Source organism: Mobula birostris, chromosome 27 (genome assembly GCF_030028105.1).
Source record: "Mobula birostris isolate sMobBir1 chromosome 27, sMobBir1.hap1, whole genome shotgun sequence".
NCBI classification, from domain to species: Eukaryota; Metazoa; Chordata; class Chondrichthyes; order Myliobatiformes; family Myliobatidae; genus Mobula; species Mobula birostris.
In genome coordinates, this window is record NC_092396.1 from 5354206 (window position 1) to 5376915 (window position 22710).

General features: G+C 45.1%; 1 protein-coding gene across 2 annotated transcripts in view; it reads right to left on the reverse strand.

Moving 5' to 3' along the window:
• Positions 1-2282: 2282 nt before the first annotated feature.
• The window catches only part of plekhn1 (pleckstrin homology domain containing, family N member 1), a 56527-nt gene continuing 36099 nt past the window's right edge, over positions 2283-22710 (reverse strand). For both annotated transcript variants that reach the window (XM_072244786.1, XM_072244785.1), the window contains 6 exons: positions 20867-21100; positions 16976-17209; positions 12140-12355; positions 11223-11271; positions 9155-9208; positions 2283-4672 (listed from right to left, as the gene is read on the reverse strand). In XM_072244786.1, the coding sequence (XP_072100887.1) occupies positions 4452-4672; positions 9155-9208; positions 11223-11271; positions 12140-12355; positions 16976-17209; positions 20867-21100 (1008 nt within the window). In that variant the 3' untranslated portion in view covers positions 2283-4451. The remainder of the gene's footprint in view (positions 4673-9154; positions 9209-11222; positions 11272-12139; positions 12356-16975; positions 17210-20866; positions 21101-22710) is intronic.

Consider the following 22710-nt stretch of genomic DNA (forward strand, 5'->3'; position numbering starts at 1 on the left):
AGGCCACCTCTTAGCCGTCAAAGCTCCAGAGAAAGCAACAGATTCTGCAGATACTGGATATCTTGGGCACATGCACAAAATGCTGGAGGAACTCAGCAGGTCAGGCTGCGTCTATGGAAATGGATAAACAGTTGACAATCTGGGCTGGGACCATTCATCGGGACTGGAAAGGAAGCAGGAAAACACAGATTAAAAGAGGTGGGGGAGGGGAAGGAGGGCAAGCTAGAAGGTGATAGACGAATCCAAGTGAGTGGGGTATGAAATAAGAAGCTGAGAGGTGATCGGTGGAAAAGATAAAGGGCTGGAGAAGGAATCTGACAGCAGATGAGGGTTGACCATGGAAGAAAGGGGAGGAGGAAGGGACCCACAGAGAGGTGATAGGCAGATGAGGAGAGGTAAAGAGGCAATGGTGGGGAAGAGGAAAAATGAAGAAAAGTTACTGGAAGAAGAAATCGATGGTCATGCCATCAGGTTGGAGGCTACCTAGACAGAGTATGAGTCGTTGCTCAAAACACCCTGAGAGTGGCTTCATCATGGCAGAAGAAGAGGTCTTGGACTGACATGTTGTAATGGAAATGGGGATAAGAATTAAAATGGTTAGCCACCAGAAATTCGAAAGATCTCATCCCTGGGAGAGGAAAGATCTCGAAGATAGGCTACATCTGGGGACAACTTGAAAGACTTGCCTAGGACAGTCTATGCCCCAGTAAGTAACAATAGTCATAGTCATACTTTATTGATCCTGGGGAAAATTGGTTTTTGTTACAGTTGCACCATATATAATTAAATAGTAATAAAACCATAAATAGTAATATGTAAATTATGCCAGAAAATAAGTCCAGGACCAGCCTATTGGCTCAGGGTGTCTGACCCTCCAAGGGAGGAGTTGTAAAGTTTGATGGCCACAGGCAGGAATGACTTCCTGTGACGCTCTGTGTTGCATCTCGGTGGAATGAGTCTCTGGCTGAATGTACTCCTGTGCCCACCCAGTACATTATGTAGTGGATGGGAGACATTGTCCAAGATGGCATGCAACTTAGACAGCATCCTCTTTTCAGACACCACCGTCAGAGAGTCCATAAGACTCTAAGAAATAGGAGCAGCATTAAGCCATTTGGCTCATCAAATCTGCTCCGCCATTTCATCATGGCTGATCCATTTTCTCTCTCAGCCCCAATCTTCTGCCTTCTCCACTTATTCCTTCATGTCCTGACTAATGAAGAATCTATCAACCTCTGGCATAAATATATGAAATGACTTGGCCTCCACAGCTGCCTGTGGTTAAAGAAATTCTTACTCATCTCTATTCTAAATGGATGTCCTCTATTCTGAGGCTGTGTCCTCTGGTCTTAGACTCCCCCACCATAGGAAACATCCTCTCCACATCCACTCTCTCCAGGTCTTTCAACATTCGATAAGTTTCAATGAAGACCCCCCTTATTCTTCTGAACTCCAGACAGTAGAGGCCCAGAGCCATCAAAATCTCCTCATATCATAAGCCTGTCAGTCCTGGAATCATTTTCATGAACCTCCCTCGAACCCTCTCCAATGTCAGCACATCCTTTCTTTGATGAGGGCCTGAAACTGTCCACAGTACTCCATATGAGGCCTCACCAGTGCTTTATAAAGTTTCAACATTACATCCTTGCTTTTATATTCTAGTCCTCTGGAAATGAATGCTAACATTGCATTTGCCTTCCTCACCACAGACGCAACCTGCAAATTAACCTTCAGGGAATCCTGCACAAGGACTACCAAGTCCCTTTGCGCCTCAGTGTTTTGTATTTCCTCTCCAGAGAAAATAGCGTACGCTTTTATTTCTTCTACCAAAGTGCATGACCATACACTCGCCGACACTGCATTCTATCAGTAAGTCCACTTTCGTGCAAACTGGTCGATGTGATCATTGATTAACTGCTAAGGAAGTGTAGCATTCAGCGCAATGCTTTACAGCACCAGCGATTACTAATCGGAGTTCACCGTCTGTAAGGAGTTTTTACGTTCTTCCCATTTCTGTGTGAGTGTCCTCCATGTTTTCTCTTTTCTTCCCACATTCCAAAGGTGTACGGGTGAGGGTTAGTAAATCATGGGCAAACTATGAACCGATTGCGTGTTGCCCTCAGAACATCCTGAGCACAAAATTACACATTTCAATGTATGCCTCGATATTTCTAAATACATGTGACAAATAAAGCAACTCATTATTCTTTACAGTTATAAAAGGTTATGTAACTTGCATGATTATATACTCAGCTAAAAATATCAGATGAATTATCCCAACAACATCCACTTTATTACACTCGCTCAAGAGCTGTTACATAAACGACATTATACAATAAGAATTTAATTATTACAAGGCAATGGGAATAGTTTAAAAATAAACAATAAAAATATTAATAATAGAATATAACAGGATGATATAAGACCTGCTCACATCATGAAGAATTTCACCAAATATTTTCACACAAGTGTAAACTGTTTTAATTTTTGCCTGGTCCCAAATGGCATAGAGCTAAACTCGTAGACTCTCAATCTGGTAAAGTCGTGACGTGGCCACTATTAATCACAAGCGAAGTCATTCAGATCATTAAGCCTATACTGCCATGACACCAAAACAGTACTGATCTTCATCCTAAATGGAAGAGATTCTGCAGATGCTGGAAATTCAGATCAACACACACAAAATACTAGAGGAGCTCGGCAGATCAGGCATGATCTATGGAAGTAAATACGAGGTCGACCTTTCATGCCGAGACCTTTACCCTAGATTTATCTGAGCCAATTCTTTTTGATGTCTCAACAAAACTCATCCATTCCTGATTATGAATGTGAACTTCCACATTGGACATTCCACAGTGGAATCTGGTGTGACTCAAACACTTCAAGGTTTTAAGTACTGTCCATTCAGAGATGCTCTTCTGCACATCACTATAGTTATTTGAGTTACTGTTGCTTTCTTATCAGCTTGAACCAATCTGACTATTCTCTCTGATCTCTTGCACTAACAAGGCATTTTTGCCCACTGAACTGCCACTCATTGGATTTTTTTTTTTGTTTTTCACACTGTTCTCTGTTGTGCATGAAAATTCCAGGAGATCAGCAGTTTCTGAGATACTCAAAGCGCGACGTCTGGCACCAACAATCATTTCACAGGCAAAGTCACTTAGATCACATTTCTTTCCCATTCTGATGTTTGGTCTGAACAATAACTGAATCTCTTGACCATGTCTGCAGGTTTTTATGCATTAATTTGCTGCCACATGATTGGCTGATCAGATATTTGCATTAATAAGCAGGTGTACAGATGTACCTAATAAAGTGGCCTCTGAGTGTAAGTGAATTTCAGCTGACTGATATCTAGACCAACTCCACCATGGACTGTCCCAAGCCTGACTGCGAAAGGAGGGTTGGGCATGGGGCTAACAACCCCATCCCATAAAAACTCAGTGCTACAGAAACGCCAACAGAAGCTCCAAAGATCTCTTCCCCGAGAAATGAAGGTTTACCTAGAAGATGTCCTACACCTGGGATAACTTGAAAGACTAACCCAGCATAGAGGACTTTGGTGATCTGCTGCTGGCGGCCTATGCCCTAGTAAGGGTGATGGGCTTAAGACAAGAGAGGTATCTAGAAGTGTCTCCTCCATGACCAACAGTCAAGGATACTTTAAGAAAACAGACGCAGAAAATAAACAGAGGTCATTAATCACAGGTTGGTACAGGGTTCATAAATATGGGTGGTTCTGCTGATCCTGGAAATCTAAATCAACACAAATAAAACTGGCAAAGGAATTCAGCAGGTCAGGCAGCAAATGAACGAACTGGAAATGAACGAACTGTCAACGCTTTGGGCCGCGACACTTCATCATCCCTCCCATCTGTCCAACAATCTCTTTGACCCCCTGCCATCAGACAAGAGGTACCACAGCATTAGCAAGGACTATGCTAAGGGGAATGAGTACAAGCTGGCAGGTGACAGGTGAGACCTGGTAAGGGGGAAGGTGGGGAGGGGGAATGAAGTGAGAAGCTGGCAGGTGATAAGGGTAGGAGATAAAGGGCTGAAAAAGAATTAATCTGATGGGAGAGGAGAGTGGACCATGGGAGAAAGAGAAGTAGGAGGGGCTTCAGAGAGAGGTAATGGGCAGGTGAGAAGGGGCAAGAGGGGAGCCAGAAAGGGGAATAAGAGAGAAGTGGGCCATAGGACAAAGGGAAGGAGGAGGGGCACCAGAGAGAGGAGATAGCTAGGTGAAGAGAAGGGGTAAGAGGGGAGCCAGAATTGTGAATAGAGGAAAGAGAGAAGGAAGGAAGGGGGAGAAATTAACAAAAGTTGAAACAAATCTTTTTCCAAAACGTTGGACCCTTCTTTGCAGGCTAGTAGAGTACTGCATCTTCACATTCACATAATGGGATGATATTCCAAACAATTCAGAGAGTAAACAGTTTCCCAGGGGTTCAGGACCACCTATGCAGCAACCCCTGCAGTCTCGAGTCAACCATCCCTCGCTGGCACACCTTCCTGAGGGTGGCAGGGGAAAGATGGGGCATTAGCTGCTGCTTGAAGTCCCAGAATCCATCATCGGTGTCCGCCTGAGGGCTCTCAAGTTCCGCGTAGGTGGGTTCAGAAGAGGTGATGGAGAACCTGGTGTCATCGCTGTACCAGCTCATTGCCTTCTCTGCAGGAGAAAGGCAGACGGTCAAACACGGCAAAGCACCTTCACTTGATACATGACATCAGTGTGAACAGTTACTGTAAACACCAACCATGATGACCCCTAGTGTTGTCAATCAGTCCTCCCATCCATCCAACAATCTCCTTGACCCCTACCACGAGGCAGGAGGTACCGTAGCATTAGGACATGAACTATTCAGATGGGAAACAGCTTCTTACCCCAAGCCTTGAGACTACAGAACATTATACTGTTTACTTTTTAAACTTTTGTCACAAATGCACCTTATTATTTGTTAATTTAGTAGCTATAATATTACTTTATGTGTTACGTGTGTGAGTTATATGTACTGTGTTGTGCACCTAGGTATAGAGGAAAGTTGTTTTGTTTGGTGATATACATGTGTACGGTTGAATAACGATAAACTTGAACATCAAATTCTCTAACGTCCAGAATCTTCTAGACCCTCCCCCTTCTCCGTTTTTCTATTTTCCATTCTGGCTCCCCTCTTACCCCTTTTCTTCTCTTCCCTTCCTCGACCCTTCATCTTCCTCTGGGTCCCCTCCTCCTTCCCTCTCTCACATGGTCCACACTCTTCTCCTATCAGATTCCATCTTCTTCAACCTTTTATCTCTTCAAGCTCCCAGCTCCCAGCTTCTCACTTCATTCCCCCTCCCCCAGCACCCACCATCCCCCTCGCCTGGTCTCATCAATCACCTGCCAGCTTGAACTTCCTCCCCTCCACCTCCCAACCTTCTTGTTCTCATTTCTGTCCGCTTCCTTTCGAGTCCCGATGAGGGGCTTCAGCCCGAAATGCCAACTGTTTATTCCCCTCCATGGATACTACCTGACATGCTTGGGCTACCCGCCTCCTACAACTTCTTTTTAATTTTTAGAGATACAGCATGGAACAGGCCCTTTTTGTCCAATGAGCTGCACCACCAGCAACCCACTTATTTAACCCTAGCCTGATCACAGGACAATTTTCACTTATCAATTAGCTAACTAAATGGGACATCTTTGGACCCATGGCGGAAAATCACCAGGAGAACATACAAACTCCTTACAGACGGCAGAGGAATTGAACTCTGAACTCCAGAATGCCCCAAGCTATAATAGCATCATGCTAACTACTAGGCCACCACGGCGCCCTTAGGTGTAACTACCTCCCTGTAGCTCCTATCGTCTCCTCATTCTTCTTTAGAGGGGTTATGGACCAAAGGCTAGCAAATGAGTAAAGCTTGGATAAGTATGTCGGTCAGCATGGACCAGTCGGGCCGAAGGGAATGCTCCCATGCTGGATAACTCTATCACTCTGTGTGCCTGCTTTGCCAACTTTAAATATCTGTGTCCTCATCAAGATCTCAATGGGCCTAGCCCTTCCTTATACAAAGTAAATACAATGATGTGTACAGTGATTGAAAAGCCGTGGGGCCCACTAAAAGCCCCGGTCTACCAATGTGCAGAGAAAGCTCGATAGTTATCCACTGAAAATAAAAACCGCATAATTTATCACGGAGAGCATCCTAACTGGTTGCATCACTGTCTGGTATGAGAGAGGGGCCACTGCCCAGGACCAGAAAAAGCTGCAGGAAGTTGTAAACTCTGCCAACTCCATCATGGGCACCAGCCTCCCCATCATCGAGGACGTCTCCAAGGAGCGATGCCTCAAAAAAGCGGGACCCATCATTAAGGACCTCTATTACCCAGGAGATGCCCTCTTCTCATTGTTACCGTCAGGAAGGAGGTACAGGAGCCTGAAGACACACACTCAATGTTTCAGGAACAGTTTGTTCCCCTCCACCATTAGAATTTTGAAAGGACATTGAACCCATGAACACCACATCAATATTTTTCCTCTCTTTTTTCACTACCAATTTAATTTAATTTTCTTTTGTATATATACAAGATGTACTTATGGTAATTTATAGTTATTTTATTATTATGTATTGCAATGTACTGCTTCCATAAAACAACAAATTTCACAACAAATGCCAGTGATAGTAAAGCTGAATCTAATTGAAAATATTAGACACTTAACATATTCAGACGGTGTTAACCTGTTTGGAAATCTCTTCTGTCAACGGTAACTCTAGATAAACTCTTCGCCTCTTTGTGTGTTAGTAATTAAACAGAGTGTCCCGAGTCTTAAGCAAGCTCCTGGAATTGCAGTGTTTGGGTCTTCCTAATCACGGTTTCAAGTAACACAAAAGATTCTGCAGCTGCTGGAAATCTTGAGCAACACACACGAAATGCTGGAAGAATCTATCAGGCCAGGCAGCGTCACAGAGGGGAATAAACAGTCAACGTTAAGTAACTACAACCTTGTCAGAGGGATTGGAGGCTTGTGTGTCTTAATGACCGAGAGAGCTAAGTTGGCTAGAATCAGGGTCTTGTGCTTTGGCTCTTGTTACGGTCACTCATGCCAAACAAGGGTAGAGGTCAGACTAAGAGTGGTCTGCTGGTCCTCCAGGTTTGGGGGTTCAGCTCAGGGCTAACAACCCTGACTGGTCAACCAAAACTGTTACAGAAACAGCAATGAAGAATCCTGTATCTGAGTGGCAAGGACAAAGAGAGATGGAGGACCTTCAGTTTGACCTAAATAACAGAGACATTACAGGCTGTGGGTGGGTTAAGGAATGACTGCATGGTGCAGAGTTACAGAGAAGGGAGGAACCAGCATCTTGCTAGTAGCCAGTTTTAAATTTTTCCTGGGTGGACATTTGCCTCTGACCCAGATTGGAATTAAAGCTCTGCCAACCAGGACTAGTTTGGACAGGCCATCTTGCTAACATGACCAAGTTGGGCCAACGGACTGGGTTCCAGGCTGTCTTCCCTTACTGCAAACTTTACAGAGGCGGGAGGAGAAGATGGCAGCGCGACGCAGCGCGCGCAGCTCTCCGGTGAAATGATATCATTTCTGTTAAATAGGGGCCGTGGACAATTCTGATTTGATGAAGACAGACGTGAGAAGCAGAGGAACATCTGGAGAAATTTCTGAAATGCCTGGTTTGCTGCCACTGCTACTGTGTGATCGAGAATCTCCGGAGGGGATCCCCAAAATCCCCGGCTTTGCCTGCGGCTGGCGAGCGAGGCTGAGGTCGAAGCGTTCGGATAGAGATGGTGCTCAATACTCGGTGTCGGAGGGCTGATCAGAGGCTCGAAGTTTTCGGACGACTCAGAGTCCGACTGTAGTCGGGTATGGCAGGGAGAGTTTTCTTCCTTCTCCCATCTGCGAGAGATGTGGGACTTTTGAGAAACTTTGAACTTTTTTACTGTGCCATGGACTGTTCTTCATCAAGTTATGGTATTGTTGCACTGTTGTAACTATATGTTATAATGATGTGGTTTTGTCAGTTTTTCAGTCTTGGTCTGTCCTGTGTTTCTGTGATATCACACCGGAGGAATATTGCATCATTTCTTAATGCATGCATTACTAAATGACAATAAAAGAGGATGGCGTGTCCTCATAATCTAATCTAATCTAATTTGTGTTTTAGTGAGAAAAATTCTACTCATTTTTATTGCTTCGTCTCTGACACAGCCTCCGCCCACACCCTCTCACTGGTGATCAGAATCAGGCCTAACATCACTGGCGTATGTGGTGAAATTTGTTGTCTTTGCAGCAGCACAGTGCAATACATAGCAACAGAAAGATAAAAACAGAATTACGATGAGTAAGCATATATATGTTAAATTGTTAAATTAAATAAGTATGCAAAAGTAAAAATAAAGTAGTGAGGTAGTGGTTATGGTTTCATTGTCCATTCAGAAATTGGTGGCAGAGGGGAAGAAGCTGTTCCTGAATCATTGAGTGTGTGCCTTCAGGCTTCTGTATCTCCTTCCTGATGTTAGCAATGAGAACAGGGCATGTCCTGGGCGATAGGGGTCTTTAATATCAGATGCCACTTTTTTGAGGCATCACTCCTTGAAGATGTCCTGGATACTACAGATGATGGAGTGGCCCAAGTTTACAACTCTCTGCAGTTTATTTTCATTCTATGCAGTGCCCCCCACCTCCATACCAGAAGGTGATACAGTCAGTCAGAACGCTCTTCACAGTACCTCTGTACAAATTTGCAAGTGCCTTTGTGATGCGGTCTTATCAACTAACACTCAGACTTATTCAAAAAGTGGGACTGTTCCTAGAAGTCATGAGGCTTCCCATGTCACAGGAGTTGCCAGTCAACGTGGAACTCAGCGCAGGACTGCCTTAGGGACTCCAGTTCCAGGTACTTCCTCAGGAATTATCCCCAAAGCTTTCCCCGTGAGTGCGTCTAGCCGCAAGGAAGTGGAGGTTTGAGATTAGAGTTTTCCTTCTGCCAGATGAACTGGCAACCAGGGCTGATGAGCCCCATCTGCCCGGAACTGCCCCGGGGTTAAACAAGGATCATTTAGGCTCTGTGTATTCATTAATCCGTTGACATCACTACAAGGGATTTTCCGTGCAGGTGTAAACACTACTATATAATATAGAATATAAGTCACCTTCTCTGTAGCTATCTAAAACTTCCATTATTGCAAAATATTCAGAGTTGTCATCTAGAAAAAGGAGAGAAAAGCAAGCTAAGTCTCTTTTTTAATCAGATTTGATGCATCAAATTCAACTTTATAAATTTATATTTCAACACGATATAATTTTTGAGAAATCTGGGTGGCATTGGCACAAATCAGGTTATAGGTGGAATTTAAAAACGCAGACACGAGGAATTCTGCAGATGCTGGAAATTCAAGCAACACACACAAAATGCTGGTGAACGCAGCAGGCCAGGCAGCGTCTATAGGAAGAGATACAGTCGACGTTTCGGGCCGAGACGCTTCGTCAGGACTAACTGAAAGAGGAGCTAGTAAGAGATTTTAAAGTGGGGGGGGGGGGAGATCCGAAATGATAGGAGAAGACAGGAGGGGAGGGGTGGATCTAAGAGCTGGAGAAGGGAGAGGATCATGGGATGGGAAGCCTGGGGAGAAAGAGAAGGGGGAAGGGGAGCCCAGAGGGTGGAGAGCTGACAAGGAGTTATAGTGAGAGGGACAGAGGGAGAAAAAACAGAGAGAGGGAAAAAAGGGGGAAAAAAAATATATATATATATATAAAAAATGTGGAATTCATTGCCACAGATGGATATGGAGGCCAAGTCATTGAGTATATTTAAAGCAGAGGTTGACAGGTTCCTGATTATTGATATCATTTATTCGTTTAGAGATGCAGCGCTAAGTAGGCCCTTCTGGTCCTTCAGGATGCACCGCCCAGCGATCTCTGACTTAACCCCAGCCTAATCACGGGACAACTTACAATGACCAATTAACCTCCCAACTTGCACACCGTTGGCCCGTGGGAGGAAACCAGAGCACACGGAGGAAACCCACGGTAAAGGTGTCAAATGTTACAGGGAGAAGGCAAGAGAATGGGGTTGAGAGAGATAATAAATCAGCTGGGTGGAATGACAGAGCAGACTCGATGGGCCGAATGGCCTAATTCTACTCCTATGTCCTATGGGTGATATTCCGAACTTCAACCTTACTATCACTATTCTGGATTTATTTTAACATCTTGAAAGAAAACATATAGGAATTTCACGTGTTCCTCCCATACCATTTTTAGATTATCTCAGCTTGGTTAATCTAACCTTGGCTTACATAGGGTTTTCACTAACACCTAAACTGGGGTCCTGAGAGCAACTTAACGCCACCTGACCTTTGGTCCCATTTAAACGGTGGTGAGAATTTCCCAGACATTAGTCTCCAGAAATATTGGGAATTCATTCTAAATGGATCTAAGGGGACAGTGGTTCTTCCTGAATTTTAACTTCGGGATTCCTCTCCCCTCCTTCCTTTCCCACTCTATCCTGGGAACTGTTTACTGCCATATAAAGTAGGGGTTTGCCAACCTGATTTTATGCCATGGACCCCATTATACCATTTATACCATTAACCAAGTGGCCCATGGGCCCCAGCTTGGGAACCCCTGGTATGAAGGATCGTAAAATAATTCAAATCCGTGGTCATTAGAATGTCTAAAACTCTGTGAATCTTTATCTATTCTTCAGAGCCACTATACCTGACCAAGTGGATATCCCTTCCCATTGGATAATGCCATTATACTTGACCACTCTCCCATTAGATGAGATAATGGAACTTATCACTTGGACATCCCTTCCCATTGGACAACGCAATTGGACCTGACCACCTGAATACCCTCTCTCATTAGACGATGCAATAGAATTTGGCAGCGGGACATTATCTTCCATTAGGCAACACAATTGAACTCGGACACCTGAACATGCCCTCCTATTGGACAATACAATTGGACTTGACTACCTGGATATCCCCTCCCATGGACAACGCAATAGAGCTTGCCCACTTGGCCATCCCCTCCTAGTGGACAACAAAACTGGACTTGACCACCTGGACATCTCATCGCATTGGTCAGATTATTACTGTTTGGTGCGTAGCAGACACCCTGACTAGTGGACAAAACCTAATCATCCAGAGATGGCAGCCTATTGGAGAACGCACCTTCAAGCAAAATTATTCATCACTTTTTAAGGGGGTTTTGTACCTTTGGAGAAATGGACAGGAAAATCAGTACTTCCTTTCCTGGGTACCCCCTGCAAAAGATGAGACATGGTTCAGAATAGTGACACCAGACGGACTGAACAGTAAATAAGCAACATGACTATGAATACAAGCTTAACTTTAAGAGGATGTCGAAAGAAAGATATTTAGTAATAGAGTCATGGATGACTTCAACACAAAACCAGTCCCTCCAGCTCATCTAGTCCATGTTATTCTGCCTAGCCCGATCGACCCTCAACAGACCATAACCCTCCATATCCCTCCCATCGTGTACCTTTCCAAATTTCTCTGAAACCTACATCTACCACTTCCACTGGCAGCTCATTCCACACTCTGAGGGGAGAGGTTCATCTTACTTCTCCCCCTAAATGTTCCACCTTCCACCCGTAACCTATGACCTCTAGTTGTAGTTTCTCAGTAGAAAATGCCAGTTTGCACTAGCACAGACCAGATGGGCCGAAGGATTCCTCAGTTGCACAGACAACCGTCCCACAATGCAAACTCCCCTCCTTGTTGCGCACCAAATCCTCCTCCCCTTCCAAATTTCTGAGGCTCTAATGGACATCTGTATGAGGGTTTTCAACGATCGGATTCTGATGACCACCCTGTTCTTGCTGACCTAATGCCGTGCAATATTAATCTACAGGACATGACCATCAGGAATTTGGACTATATTATTTATTTATTAAAGAGACACAGTGTGGAATAGTCCCTTCTGGCCCTATGAATCGTACTGCCCAGCAACCCTAGCCTAATCACCGGACAACTTATGTCATAGTTATCTGTGCCTTGTATGACTGTTGGTTTTGTGTTTTGCACCTTGACCCCGGTGGAACACTGTTTCATTTGGCTGTATAACAATTAAACTTGAACTTGAAGGCAACTCTCTAGAATACTTACGTCTCTGACCCTGTGGCAGTCCAAGAGAAACTGAAAAGAGTTATAGGGTTCTGCATACGTAGGGGAAAGAATATCACTGAGCGGCTTTCCATCCATGTATGTACAGGAACTGTTCTCTGACACGGAAGGTGATGATAGAGAGGACCTTCCCTCTGTGGATGGGACCATGATCCTCCAATGATCTGCATCCGATGAATCTTTCTGCTTGAAGACAGGCTGTAATAAAAATAAAAACAACAGGAATTCTGCAGATGCTGGAAATTCAAGCAACACACATCAAAGTTGCTGGTGAACGCAGCAGGCCAGGCAGCATCTGTAGGAAGAGGTGCAGTCGACGTTTCAGGCCGAGACCCTTCGTCAGGACTAACTGAAGGAAGAGCTAGTAAGAGATTTGAAAGTTGGAGGGGGAGGGGGAGATCCGAAATGATAGGAGAAGACAGGAGGGGGGAGGGATAGAGCCAAGAGCTGGACAGGTGATAGGCAAAAGGGGATACGAGAGGATCATGGGACAGGAGGTCCGGGAAGAAAGACAAGGGGGGGGGGGACCCAGAGGATGGGCAAGAGGTATATTCAGAGGGACAGAGGGAGAAAAAGGAGAGTGAGAGAAAGAATGTGTGCATAAAAATAAGTAACAGATGGGGTACGAGGGGGAGGTGGGGCATTAGTGGAAGTTAGAGAAGTCGATGTTCATGCCATCAGGTTGGAGGCTACCCAGACGGAATATAAGGTGTTGTTCCTCCAACCTGAGTGTGGCTTCATCTTTACAGTAGAGGAGGCCGTGGATAGACATGTCAGAATGGGAATGGGATGTGGAATTAAAACGTGTGGCCACTGGGAGATCCTGCTTTCTCTGGCGGACGGAGCGTAGATGTTCAGCAAAGCGGTCTCCCAGTCTGCGTCAGGTCTCGCCAATATATAAAAGGCCACATCGGGAGCACTGGACACAGTATATCACCCCCGTCGACTCACAGGTGAAGTGTTGCCTCACCTGGAAGGACTGTTTGGGGCCCTGAATGGTGGTAAGGGAGGAAGTGTAAGGGCATGTGTAGCACTTGTTCCGCTTACACGGATAAGTGCCAGGAGGGAGATCAGTGGGGAGGGATGGGGGGACGAATGGACAAGGGAGTCGTGTAGGGAGCGATCCCTGCGGAATGCAGAGGAGGGGGGGAGGGAAAGATGTGCTTAGAGGTGGGATCCCGTTGGAGGTGGCGGAAGTGTCGGAGAATAATATGTTGGACCCGGAGGCTGGTGGGGTGGTAGGTGAGGACCAGGGGAACCCTATTCCTAGTGGGGTGGCGGGAGGATGGAGTGAGAGCAGATGTACGTGAAATGGGGAAGATGCGTTTAAGAGCAGAGTTGATAGTGGAGGAAGGGAAGCCCCTTTCTTTAAAAAATGAAGACATCTCCCTCGTCCTAGAATGAAAAGCCTCATCCTGAGAGCAGATGCGGCGGAGACGGAGGAATTGCGAGAAGGGGACGGCGTTTTTGCAAGAGACAGGGTGAGAAGAGGAATAGTCCAGATAGCTGTGAGAGTCAGTAGGCTTATAGTAGACATCAGTGGATAAGCTGTCTCCAGAGACAGAGACAGAAAGATCTAGAAAGGGGAGGAAGGTGTCGGAAATGGACCAGGTAAACTTGAGGGCAGGGTGAAAGTTGGAGGCAAAGTTAATAAAGGACTTCCAGGTGAGGCAACACTTCACCTGTGAGTCGACGGGGGTGATATACTGCATCCGGTGCTCCCGATGTGGCCTTTTATATATTGGCGAGACCCGACGCAGACTGGGAGACCGCTTTGCTGAACATCTACGCTCTGTCCGCCAGAGAAAGCAGGATCTCCCAGTGTCCACACATTTTAATTCCACATCCCATTCCCATTCTGACATGTCTATCCACGGCCTCCTCTACTATAAAGATGAAGCCACACTCAGGTTGGAGGAACAACACCTTATATTCCGTCTGGGTAGCCTCCAACCTGATGGCATGAACATCGACTTCTCTAACTTCCGCTAGGCCCCACCTCCCCCTCGTACCCCATCTGTTACTTATTTTTATGCATTCTTTCTCTCACTCTCCTTTTTCTCCCTCTGTCCCTCTGAATATACCTCTTGCCCATCCTCTGGGTCCCCCCCCCCCTTGTCTTTCTTCCCGGACCTCCTGTCCCATGATCCTCTCGTATCCCCTTTTGCCTATCACCTGTCCAGCTCTTGGCTCTATCCCTCCCCCTCCTGTCTTCTCCTATCATTTTGGATCTCCCCCTCCCCCTCCAACTTTCAAATCCCTTACTCACTCTTCCTTCAGTTAGTCCTGACGAAGGGTCTCGGCCCGAAACGTCGACTGCACCTCTTCCTACAGATGCTGCCTGGCCTGCTGCGTTCACCAGCAACTTTGATGTGTGTTGCTGTAATAAAAATAAAATCATTTTGTTCTGTGACTTGCATTGCGAAGATTATCCTAAGGGCAATAACATCAAGGATCAACTTTATTCACCGTATACATATAAGTACATATAATACATATTTCAGGAACAGTTATTATCCCTCAACCATCAGGCTCTTGAACCAGACGGGATAAATTCAGTCAATTTCAAATGCCCCATCATTGAACTGTTCTTACAATCTACAGACTCATCTTCAAGGTCTCTTCATCCCATTTTCTAAATATTTATTGCTTATTTATATTAATTTTTTTCTTTTAGTATTGGCACAGTTTGTGGTTGTCTGTCTGATGTGTGTGTGTGGTTTTTCATTGATTCCATTGTGTTTCTTTGTATTTACTGTGAATGCCTGCGAGACAATGAATCGCAGGGTTGTATCCGGTGACATATACTGTATGTACTTTGATAATAAATTTACTTTGAACTTTGAAGCTCTTAATGGTCTGGGACCAGAATACATCACAAAATTGCTTTATAATCTTGCTTGAGCTCTCAGCTGTTCTCTTAAATTTAAACGATCTCCCTCTAAAGATAATTGGCAAGTCAGCTTTTTTTATAGCTAAACTCCTAAACTGTGGAATTCGATACCTAAAACAATAGGAGATTCAGACACAGTTGACACCTTTAAACGTCAGCTCAAAACCTATTTATTTAACCTTGCTTTTAACCAACATCTTTTTGTCATTTATTTTCATTTTGTAATCTATCCCATTGTAAAGCCCTTTGAATGACATCATCCGTATGAAAAGAGCTGTTTACTGTTTAATGTACTGTTTACCTGTGCTACACACTAAATGAACTTTGAATTATAATATGAATCGTATTTTATGAACTAATTTGTGGTAATGTTTTGTTTTATGTGCTGTGTGAGTTATATGTTTTGTGGGTGCACTGTGGTCTGGAGGAACACTGTTTCATTCGGTTGTATCTATGTACAGTCAGATGACAATAAACCTGAACTAATCTGAATTTCACCAGGTTCCCATTTTACACCATAAGACCTTAAGACATAGAAGCATAATTAGGCCATTCAGCCCATCAAGTCTGCTCTGCCATCCCATCATAGCTGATTTATTATCCCTCTCAACCCGATTCACCTGCCTTCTTCCCATAACCTTTGATGTCCTTACTAATCAAGAAGCTATCAACCTCCGCTTTAAATATATCCAACAACTTGGCCTGCACAGCTGCCTGTGGCAATGAATTCCACAGATTCACCACCCTCTGGCAAAAGAAGTTCCTCTTCATCTCTGTTCTAAAGGGACGTCCTGGTATTCTGAGACTGTGTCCTCTGGTTCCAGGCTCACCCACTGCAGGAAACATCCTCTCAATGTCCACTCTATTTAGGCCTTTCAACATTCGATAGTTTCAATGAGATCCCTCCCCCACCCTTTAAGACTCCAGAGCTATCAAACACTCCCCTTACATTAACCCTGAATGATTTTTGATTTCCTGAATCACTCTCATGAATGCTTTGCCACACGCTTGAGTGCTCAGTGGAGGGTGGGAGAGGGTTGTTGCTCTGCTGCTTGTGTGTGGGAGGGGGGAGATGGAGGGGGGGCTTTTGGGCTCTAACGTTTCAACTGTCATTCATTCTTTGGGGCACTTCTGTTTTGGTGGACGTCTGCGAAGAAAAAGAACTTCAGGATGTATATTGTGTACATTTCTCTGATATTAAATGTACCTATTGAACCTCCTCTGGAGCCTCTTCAATGTCAGTACGTCCTTTCTTAGATAAGAGGCCCAAAACTGCTCACAATACTCCAAATGTGGTGTGACCAATGCCCTTCCACCTATCTTTACATTGTCCTAAATTTGGCCACAAAGCCATCAATCACTTCCATCCTGATGAAGGGTGTCGGTCCAAAATGTCGACTGTTTATTCCACTCGATAGACGCTGCCTGACCTGCTGAGCTCCTCCAGCATTTTGTGTGTGTTACATCAATTCCATCTTCCAGAGCATTGGCGTTGATCATTGACACTCTCTTCACACAGAGAGTGGTGAATCTGTGGAATGCTCTGCCACAGGAAACAGCTGAGGCCAGTTCATTGGCTATATTTAAGAGGGAGTTAGATATGGCCCTTGTGGCTAAAGGGATCAGGGGGTATGGAGGGGAGGCTGGTACAGGGTTCTGAGTTGGATGATCAGCCATGATCGTACTGAATGGCAGTGCAGGCTCGAAGGGCCGAATGGCCTACTCCTGCACCTATTTTGATGTTTCTAATGTACAAAGAAGCAGACTAACACGGACCAGGGCAGAACACTATTCCTCAACGGCAGCCGACCAGAGAAGGCCATGTTTTCTTGTTATGTCCTTGTTTATGGTTTTTAACTGCACCTGCCACAAACAGCTCAACTAAACTACAGTTAAAACGTGGACGCCTTTGAAATGTACCCTACCTCAGCAGCAGAGCCTCTTATAGATGGACAGTCTCTCATGATTCCCCCAAAGGGCTCAGCGTATGCTGGTGACAGAGGGGCGTCCATGGGACCAACTGTAGGTGAGTAACGGTCCTCCCTGAAACAAGCATTGTAGCTTCCAGGCTGCCGGGACAACGCAGGGGTCTTCCAAAGCGATGCTCTCTGATCACCTTCGTGGGCTGGTAATGGTGACGAACTGTGTCTGGATAAAGGCTGAAAGGCAAACAGAGAACATAGAACACTACAGCGCAGAATCAGGAATAAGGATAAGATCAACCTTATTTGCCACATATGGTTCCAAGTATTAGGAATGTGCTGTGGTGTGTTGATCAGGTCACAACATGCAACATAGAGAGATGATGGAATTAAATATGCATAAATGCCACAATGTATTTACAATGTAAACAGATTTATAAACAGTGGTTTAAAGCGTTTACAGGGCAGTACAGTGACGGGGTAATGGGACTAACTAGAATGATTGATCAGATCAACTGCATGAGTGAAGAAACTTTTAAGATGTCCCTTCCACCACAATGTTGTGCCGATCTTTTAACCTAATCTCAGATCAATCTAACCTCTCCCTCCCACATAGTCCTTCATTTTTCTATCATCCATGTGCCAATCTAAGAATCTCTTAATTTCCCTTGGGTATCTGGCTTTACCACCACCTCTAACAGGGCATTCCACGTACCCACACTCTCTGAGTAAAAAAAAAACTACTGATAACCCTTCAACTGTCACACACAAAATGCTGAAGGAGCCTATACTTTCCTCCAATCATCTTAAAATTATGCCCCCTTGTATTAGCCATTTCCACCCTAGGAAAAAGTTCTCTGGCTGTCCACTTGAACCATGCCTCTTATCATCTTGTACACCTCTATCAAGTGACCTCTCATCCTCCTCCACTCGAGACAGAAAAACACTAGATCACTCAACCTTTCCTCAAAAGAGATGCTCTAATCCAGGCAGCATCCTCTACATCTCCTCTGCACCTGATTAGCAAATTGACAAGTTATTTATCTTTCATGCTTCTCATATACAACAAAGAGCGTCACAACTTAACTGCAGTATTTAAATTATACAGTAGGATCTGAAATAATCAGAGAGAAAGCTGGAAATACTCATCAAGTCAGGCAGCATCTGGAGAGAGAGAGCGAGATGGAATCAACGTTTCAGGTTAGTTCTGATAAGAGCTCAGTAACACTAAACATTAACTAATTCTCTCTCTCTTGGGCAGATGGGGCTCATCAGCCGAGGTTGGCAGCTCATCTAGGAGAAAGAAAACTGATCTCAAACCTCCGCTGCCTTGCGGCTACACCCACTCACGGGGAAGGCTTCGGGAGTAAACCCCGAGGAAAAATACGGAGCTGGAGTCCCTAAGGCAGTCCCTCGTTGAGTTCAACACTTGCGATGCTGCTGGTGCCAAACTGTATCAGTCCCTGCTGTTCCTTTGGGTTCAACAGTTGTGTGGAGACAGGAGCTTGCTGCATGGGCAAGCTCTCAATACTGTACTGCCCTGGCTTGTGTATCTAGACAGCTAGGAAGCTACATTCATGGTGGACATACAACGGAGGCCTAAGAAATTGCTCTCTTCACCGGTACTACCTGACCTTCTGAGTGCTTCCAGATCTCTACATTCCAATCCATCTCTTCATTAACAGACCAGAGAAGTCATTGCAGTAACAGAGTGTCAGGTTTGACATTCTTCTGATGGAAACTACAGAGGTGAATCCAACACAACTCTCCCAAAGATTAACCATCAGCTTAGATTATATACTTAGAGGCCACTTTATTAGGTACCTCCTGTTTTCTGCTGTAGCCCATCCACTTCAGGGTTCGAGGTGTTGTGCATTCAGGGATGTTCTGCTGCACACCACTGTTGTAACGTGTGGTTATTTCAGTCACTGTCAGCTTGAACCAGTCTGGTCATTCTCCTCCGACCACTCTCATTAACCAGGCATTTTTACCCACAGAACTATTGCTCGCCGGATGCTTTTAGTTTCTCGCACCATTCTCAGTAAACTCTAGAGACTGTTGTGCGTGAAAATCCCAGGAGATCAGCAGTTTCTGAGATACTCAAACCACCCCGTCTGGCACCAACAATCAATCCATGGTCAAAATCACTTAGATCACATCTCTTCCCCATTCTGATGTTTGGTCTGAACAACAACTGAACCTCATGACCATGTCTGCATGCTTTTGTGCAGCGAGTTGCTACCACACGATTGGCTGATTAGATATTTGCATTAACGAGCAGATGTACAGGTGTACCTAATAAAGTGGGCACTGAGTGTACATGCCAAGTTCCAGACAGTGACCTGAATCCACAACCACTTTGCTTTACAGCGACCACATCCCTGACTGTCACAGTAGCGAAGCGATTAGCATAATGCATCACAGGGCCAGCGGGGGAGTTTGTACGTTCTCCTCGTGACCACATGGGTTTGCTCCAGATGCTCCGAAGACATAAGGGTTAGGTTTAGTAAGTTGTGGGCACACTGTAATGGCACCAGAAGCATAATGCCACCCGCCAGCTGCCTCCTGCACAATCACAGGTGCCACGGTAGCACAGCGGATAGCACAACTCTGTTACAGCTCGGGGCGTGGCAGAGTTCAGAGTTCAATTCCAGTGCCGTCTACAGGGAGTTTGTACGAGAGGGAGGAGAAGATGGCGGCGCAACGCAGCGCGTGCGGCCGTTCCAAATGAATATTTTATGTGTTAACTAGGGAGCCGTGCACAATCCGGATCTGATGGAGACAGCCGTGAGAAGCACGGAGGAACACCGGGAGTAACTTCTGAAATGCCCGCTTCGCTGCCGCTGCTACTGTGCGATCGAGAATCTCCAGAGGGGAAGGCCCCAAGTCCTTGGCTTTGCCTATTGCCTATTGTCCGGGCCGGGATCGAAGTACTTGGCAAAGATGGTGCTTGGTGCTCGGTGTCGGAGAGTTGGTTGGAGGCTCAGAGTTTTCGGACGGACTCGGAGTCGGACTGTGGTTGGATGCTTCCAGGGTGCTGCATCGGCAAGTTTGCGGCGCTGGAGGTTCATGGCAGGGAGAGTTTTTCCCTTCAACCGTCTGTGTGAGATGATGGGACTTTCGAGAGACTTTGAGACTTTTACCATGCCCATGGTCTGTTCTTATCAAATTACGGTACTGCTTTGCACAGTTGTAACTATATGTTATAATTATGTGGTTTTTGTCAGTTTTTTTAGTCTTGGTTTGTCATGTGTTTCTGTGATATCATTCTGGAAAAACATTGTATCATTTCTTACTGCATGCATTAGTAAATGACAATAAAAGAGGACTGCGTGTCCTCGTAATCTAATCTAATCTAATAATCTAATCCAATCTTCCTGTGAACATATGAGTTTTCTCCAGGTGCTCCGGTTTCCTCACACAGACATAGGAAGTACCGGTTCGTAGGTTAATTGGTCATTTTAAATTGTCTCGTGATTAAGCGCGGGTTACATAAGTGGCTCGTTGGGCCGGAAGGGCCCGGTCCACGCTCTTTCTCTAAATAAAAGTAGATCCTCAGACTGTGCTTGTTGTTAACATAAACGATGCTGAAAGCAAGATTGGGAATTATTCTACAATATACATAGGTAACAAATATGCTGGATAAATTTTTAGAATATTGCAGAGGCCATCTGCTAAAAGTTTGTAGGATTTAGTCTAAAATAACATGCTCATGTCATATGAGGGTTAACACTGTACAACCCATTTTCCAATAGCATAGTTAGTCACCTTAAACTTCCCCAGGGTTAATGCATTATTCTTGAGCGTCTGAAATTTCATCACGTCTTTCTTCAAGTACAAAGCATTGTATAAATAACCAAGCACTACTCTGACATTAGGGAATGCTTCACCTACCTCTCGGAGCCAAACTGCCTTTGCAGGGGGTGCTGGCTGCAATCTTAAAGGCAGGTATGGTTCAGCGTAGGTGGGAGACAGAGGGTTGTTGAGACATTCACCATTAGACAAACAATGATTAACACCAGTGCTGCCTGGTTGCGTTGTGACAGGAGATGGCCTGGAGTTATTGGATCCTGATCTCCGATTGGTACTCTGTTCCCAGTTCGTTAAAGGATCCTCAGCGGAGACCATCTGAAATTAGTGAAGAAAATAGTTGTGTCAGCCCAGCAGCCAGGCTTATTACACCGTATCACGAAAAACTGCGAAGTACAAAAGTGAAATCAACAGAACAGTCCAGGTTTTGGAATAGTTATCACCCTTCAGCCATCAGGCTCTTGAACCAGAGGGGATAACTTTACTCACCCCAACACTGAACAGTTCCCACAACCTATGGACTCATTTTCAAGGACTCTTCATCTCATGTTCTGATATTTTTTAAAATTCGTCTGATTGGTTGTTTTTATGTATTCATTCAGTTTATTGTCTTTGCACAATAGTTGTTTGTCCGTCTTGCGGCATAATTTCATTAATTTTATTGTGTTTTGTTGCATTTGCTGTGAACATCCACAAGAAAACGAATCTCAAGGTATTACATAGTGACATACAGTACTCAGCAAAAGTCCTCAGCACATGCAGTATAGATAGCTAGGGTGCTTGACTTTTGCACAGTACTGTACTTGTTAACGTGGAGCAGAAAGCAAGTTTGTACATCTGGCGGGAGCAAAGGATGTTGGGAATGGCGAGGGTGGAGTGCCGTGGGAGGGGTCTGGGACAGGTGTCAGAGAAGGAGTGCCAGGGGTGGTGTGGGTGCAGACACACCCAGCCCTGAGACAACAGGCAAGGTCACTTAATTCCAAACAATTGGTTTATTGATCATCACAGAATGTCTCTCCGGTGCTTCCCACTCCCTCCCCCTTTCCCAACCATGATTCCCCTCTCCCTGCCCCCTTCCCACTTTCAGTCCACAATAGACATCCATATCAGAACCGGGTTTATCATCACTCACATATGTCATGAAATTTATTTTTTCTTATGGCAGTAGTACAGTGCAGTACCTAAAATTCCTCCAGCATTTTGTGTTTGTTACTTTGGAATTCCAGCATCTGCAGAATCCCTTGTGTTTAAGTTTTGACTTAAGTTACGTTTGTCATGATCTGTTCAGATGACTCACAAAAGAAAACTGCCCACTGTATCTCGGTACAGGTTGTCTGTCAACACAAGCTCGATAGGAGGGAAGGCACAACAGTGATTATATTATCTGAGGTGCCTAAGAAGAGTTCATCTGCCCCCAATATCGTTGGCCAACATTTAGCAATGTATGCTAGAGAGCATTCTGACACACAGAATGACAAGCTGCAGCAAGCTCAAATTTGAAGTTGAGTTATTGTCATAATCATGATAAGGTCTACAGATGCTGGAAATCCAAAGCAACACATACACAAGATGCCGGAGGAACTCAGCAGGTCAGGCAGCGTCTATGGAAAAGAATAAACAGTCAACGTTTTGGGCCGAGACCCTTCTTCAGGACTGAAAAGGAAGGGGGAAGACACCAGAATAAAAAGATGGGGGGGGGGGTACCGGGAGGGAGGCTAGCTGGAAGGTGATCAGTGAAGCCACGTGGGTGGAAAAGGTCAAGGGGTGGCAAAGAAAGAATCTGATAGGAGAAGAGAGTGGACCATAGGAGAAAGGGAAGGAGGAGGGGATGTAATAGGCAGGTTTTTTTTAAGCATGTCACCCCAGACATTCAGCCATTCTTGTCTGGCACGTGGTGTCAGGATTAACCAGGTCACGTCATGAACGTT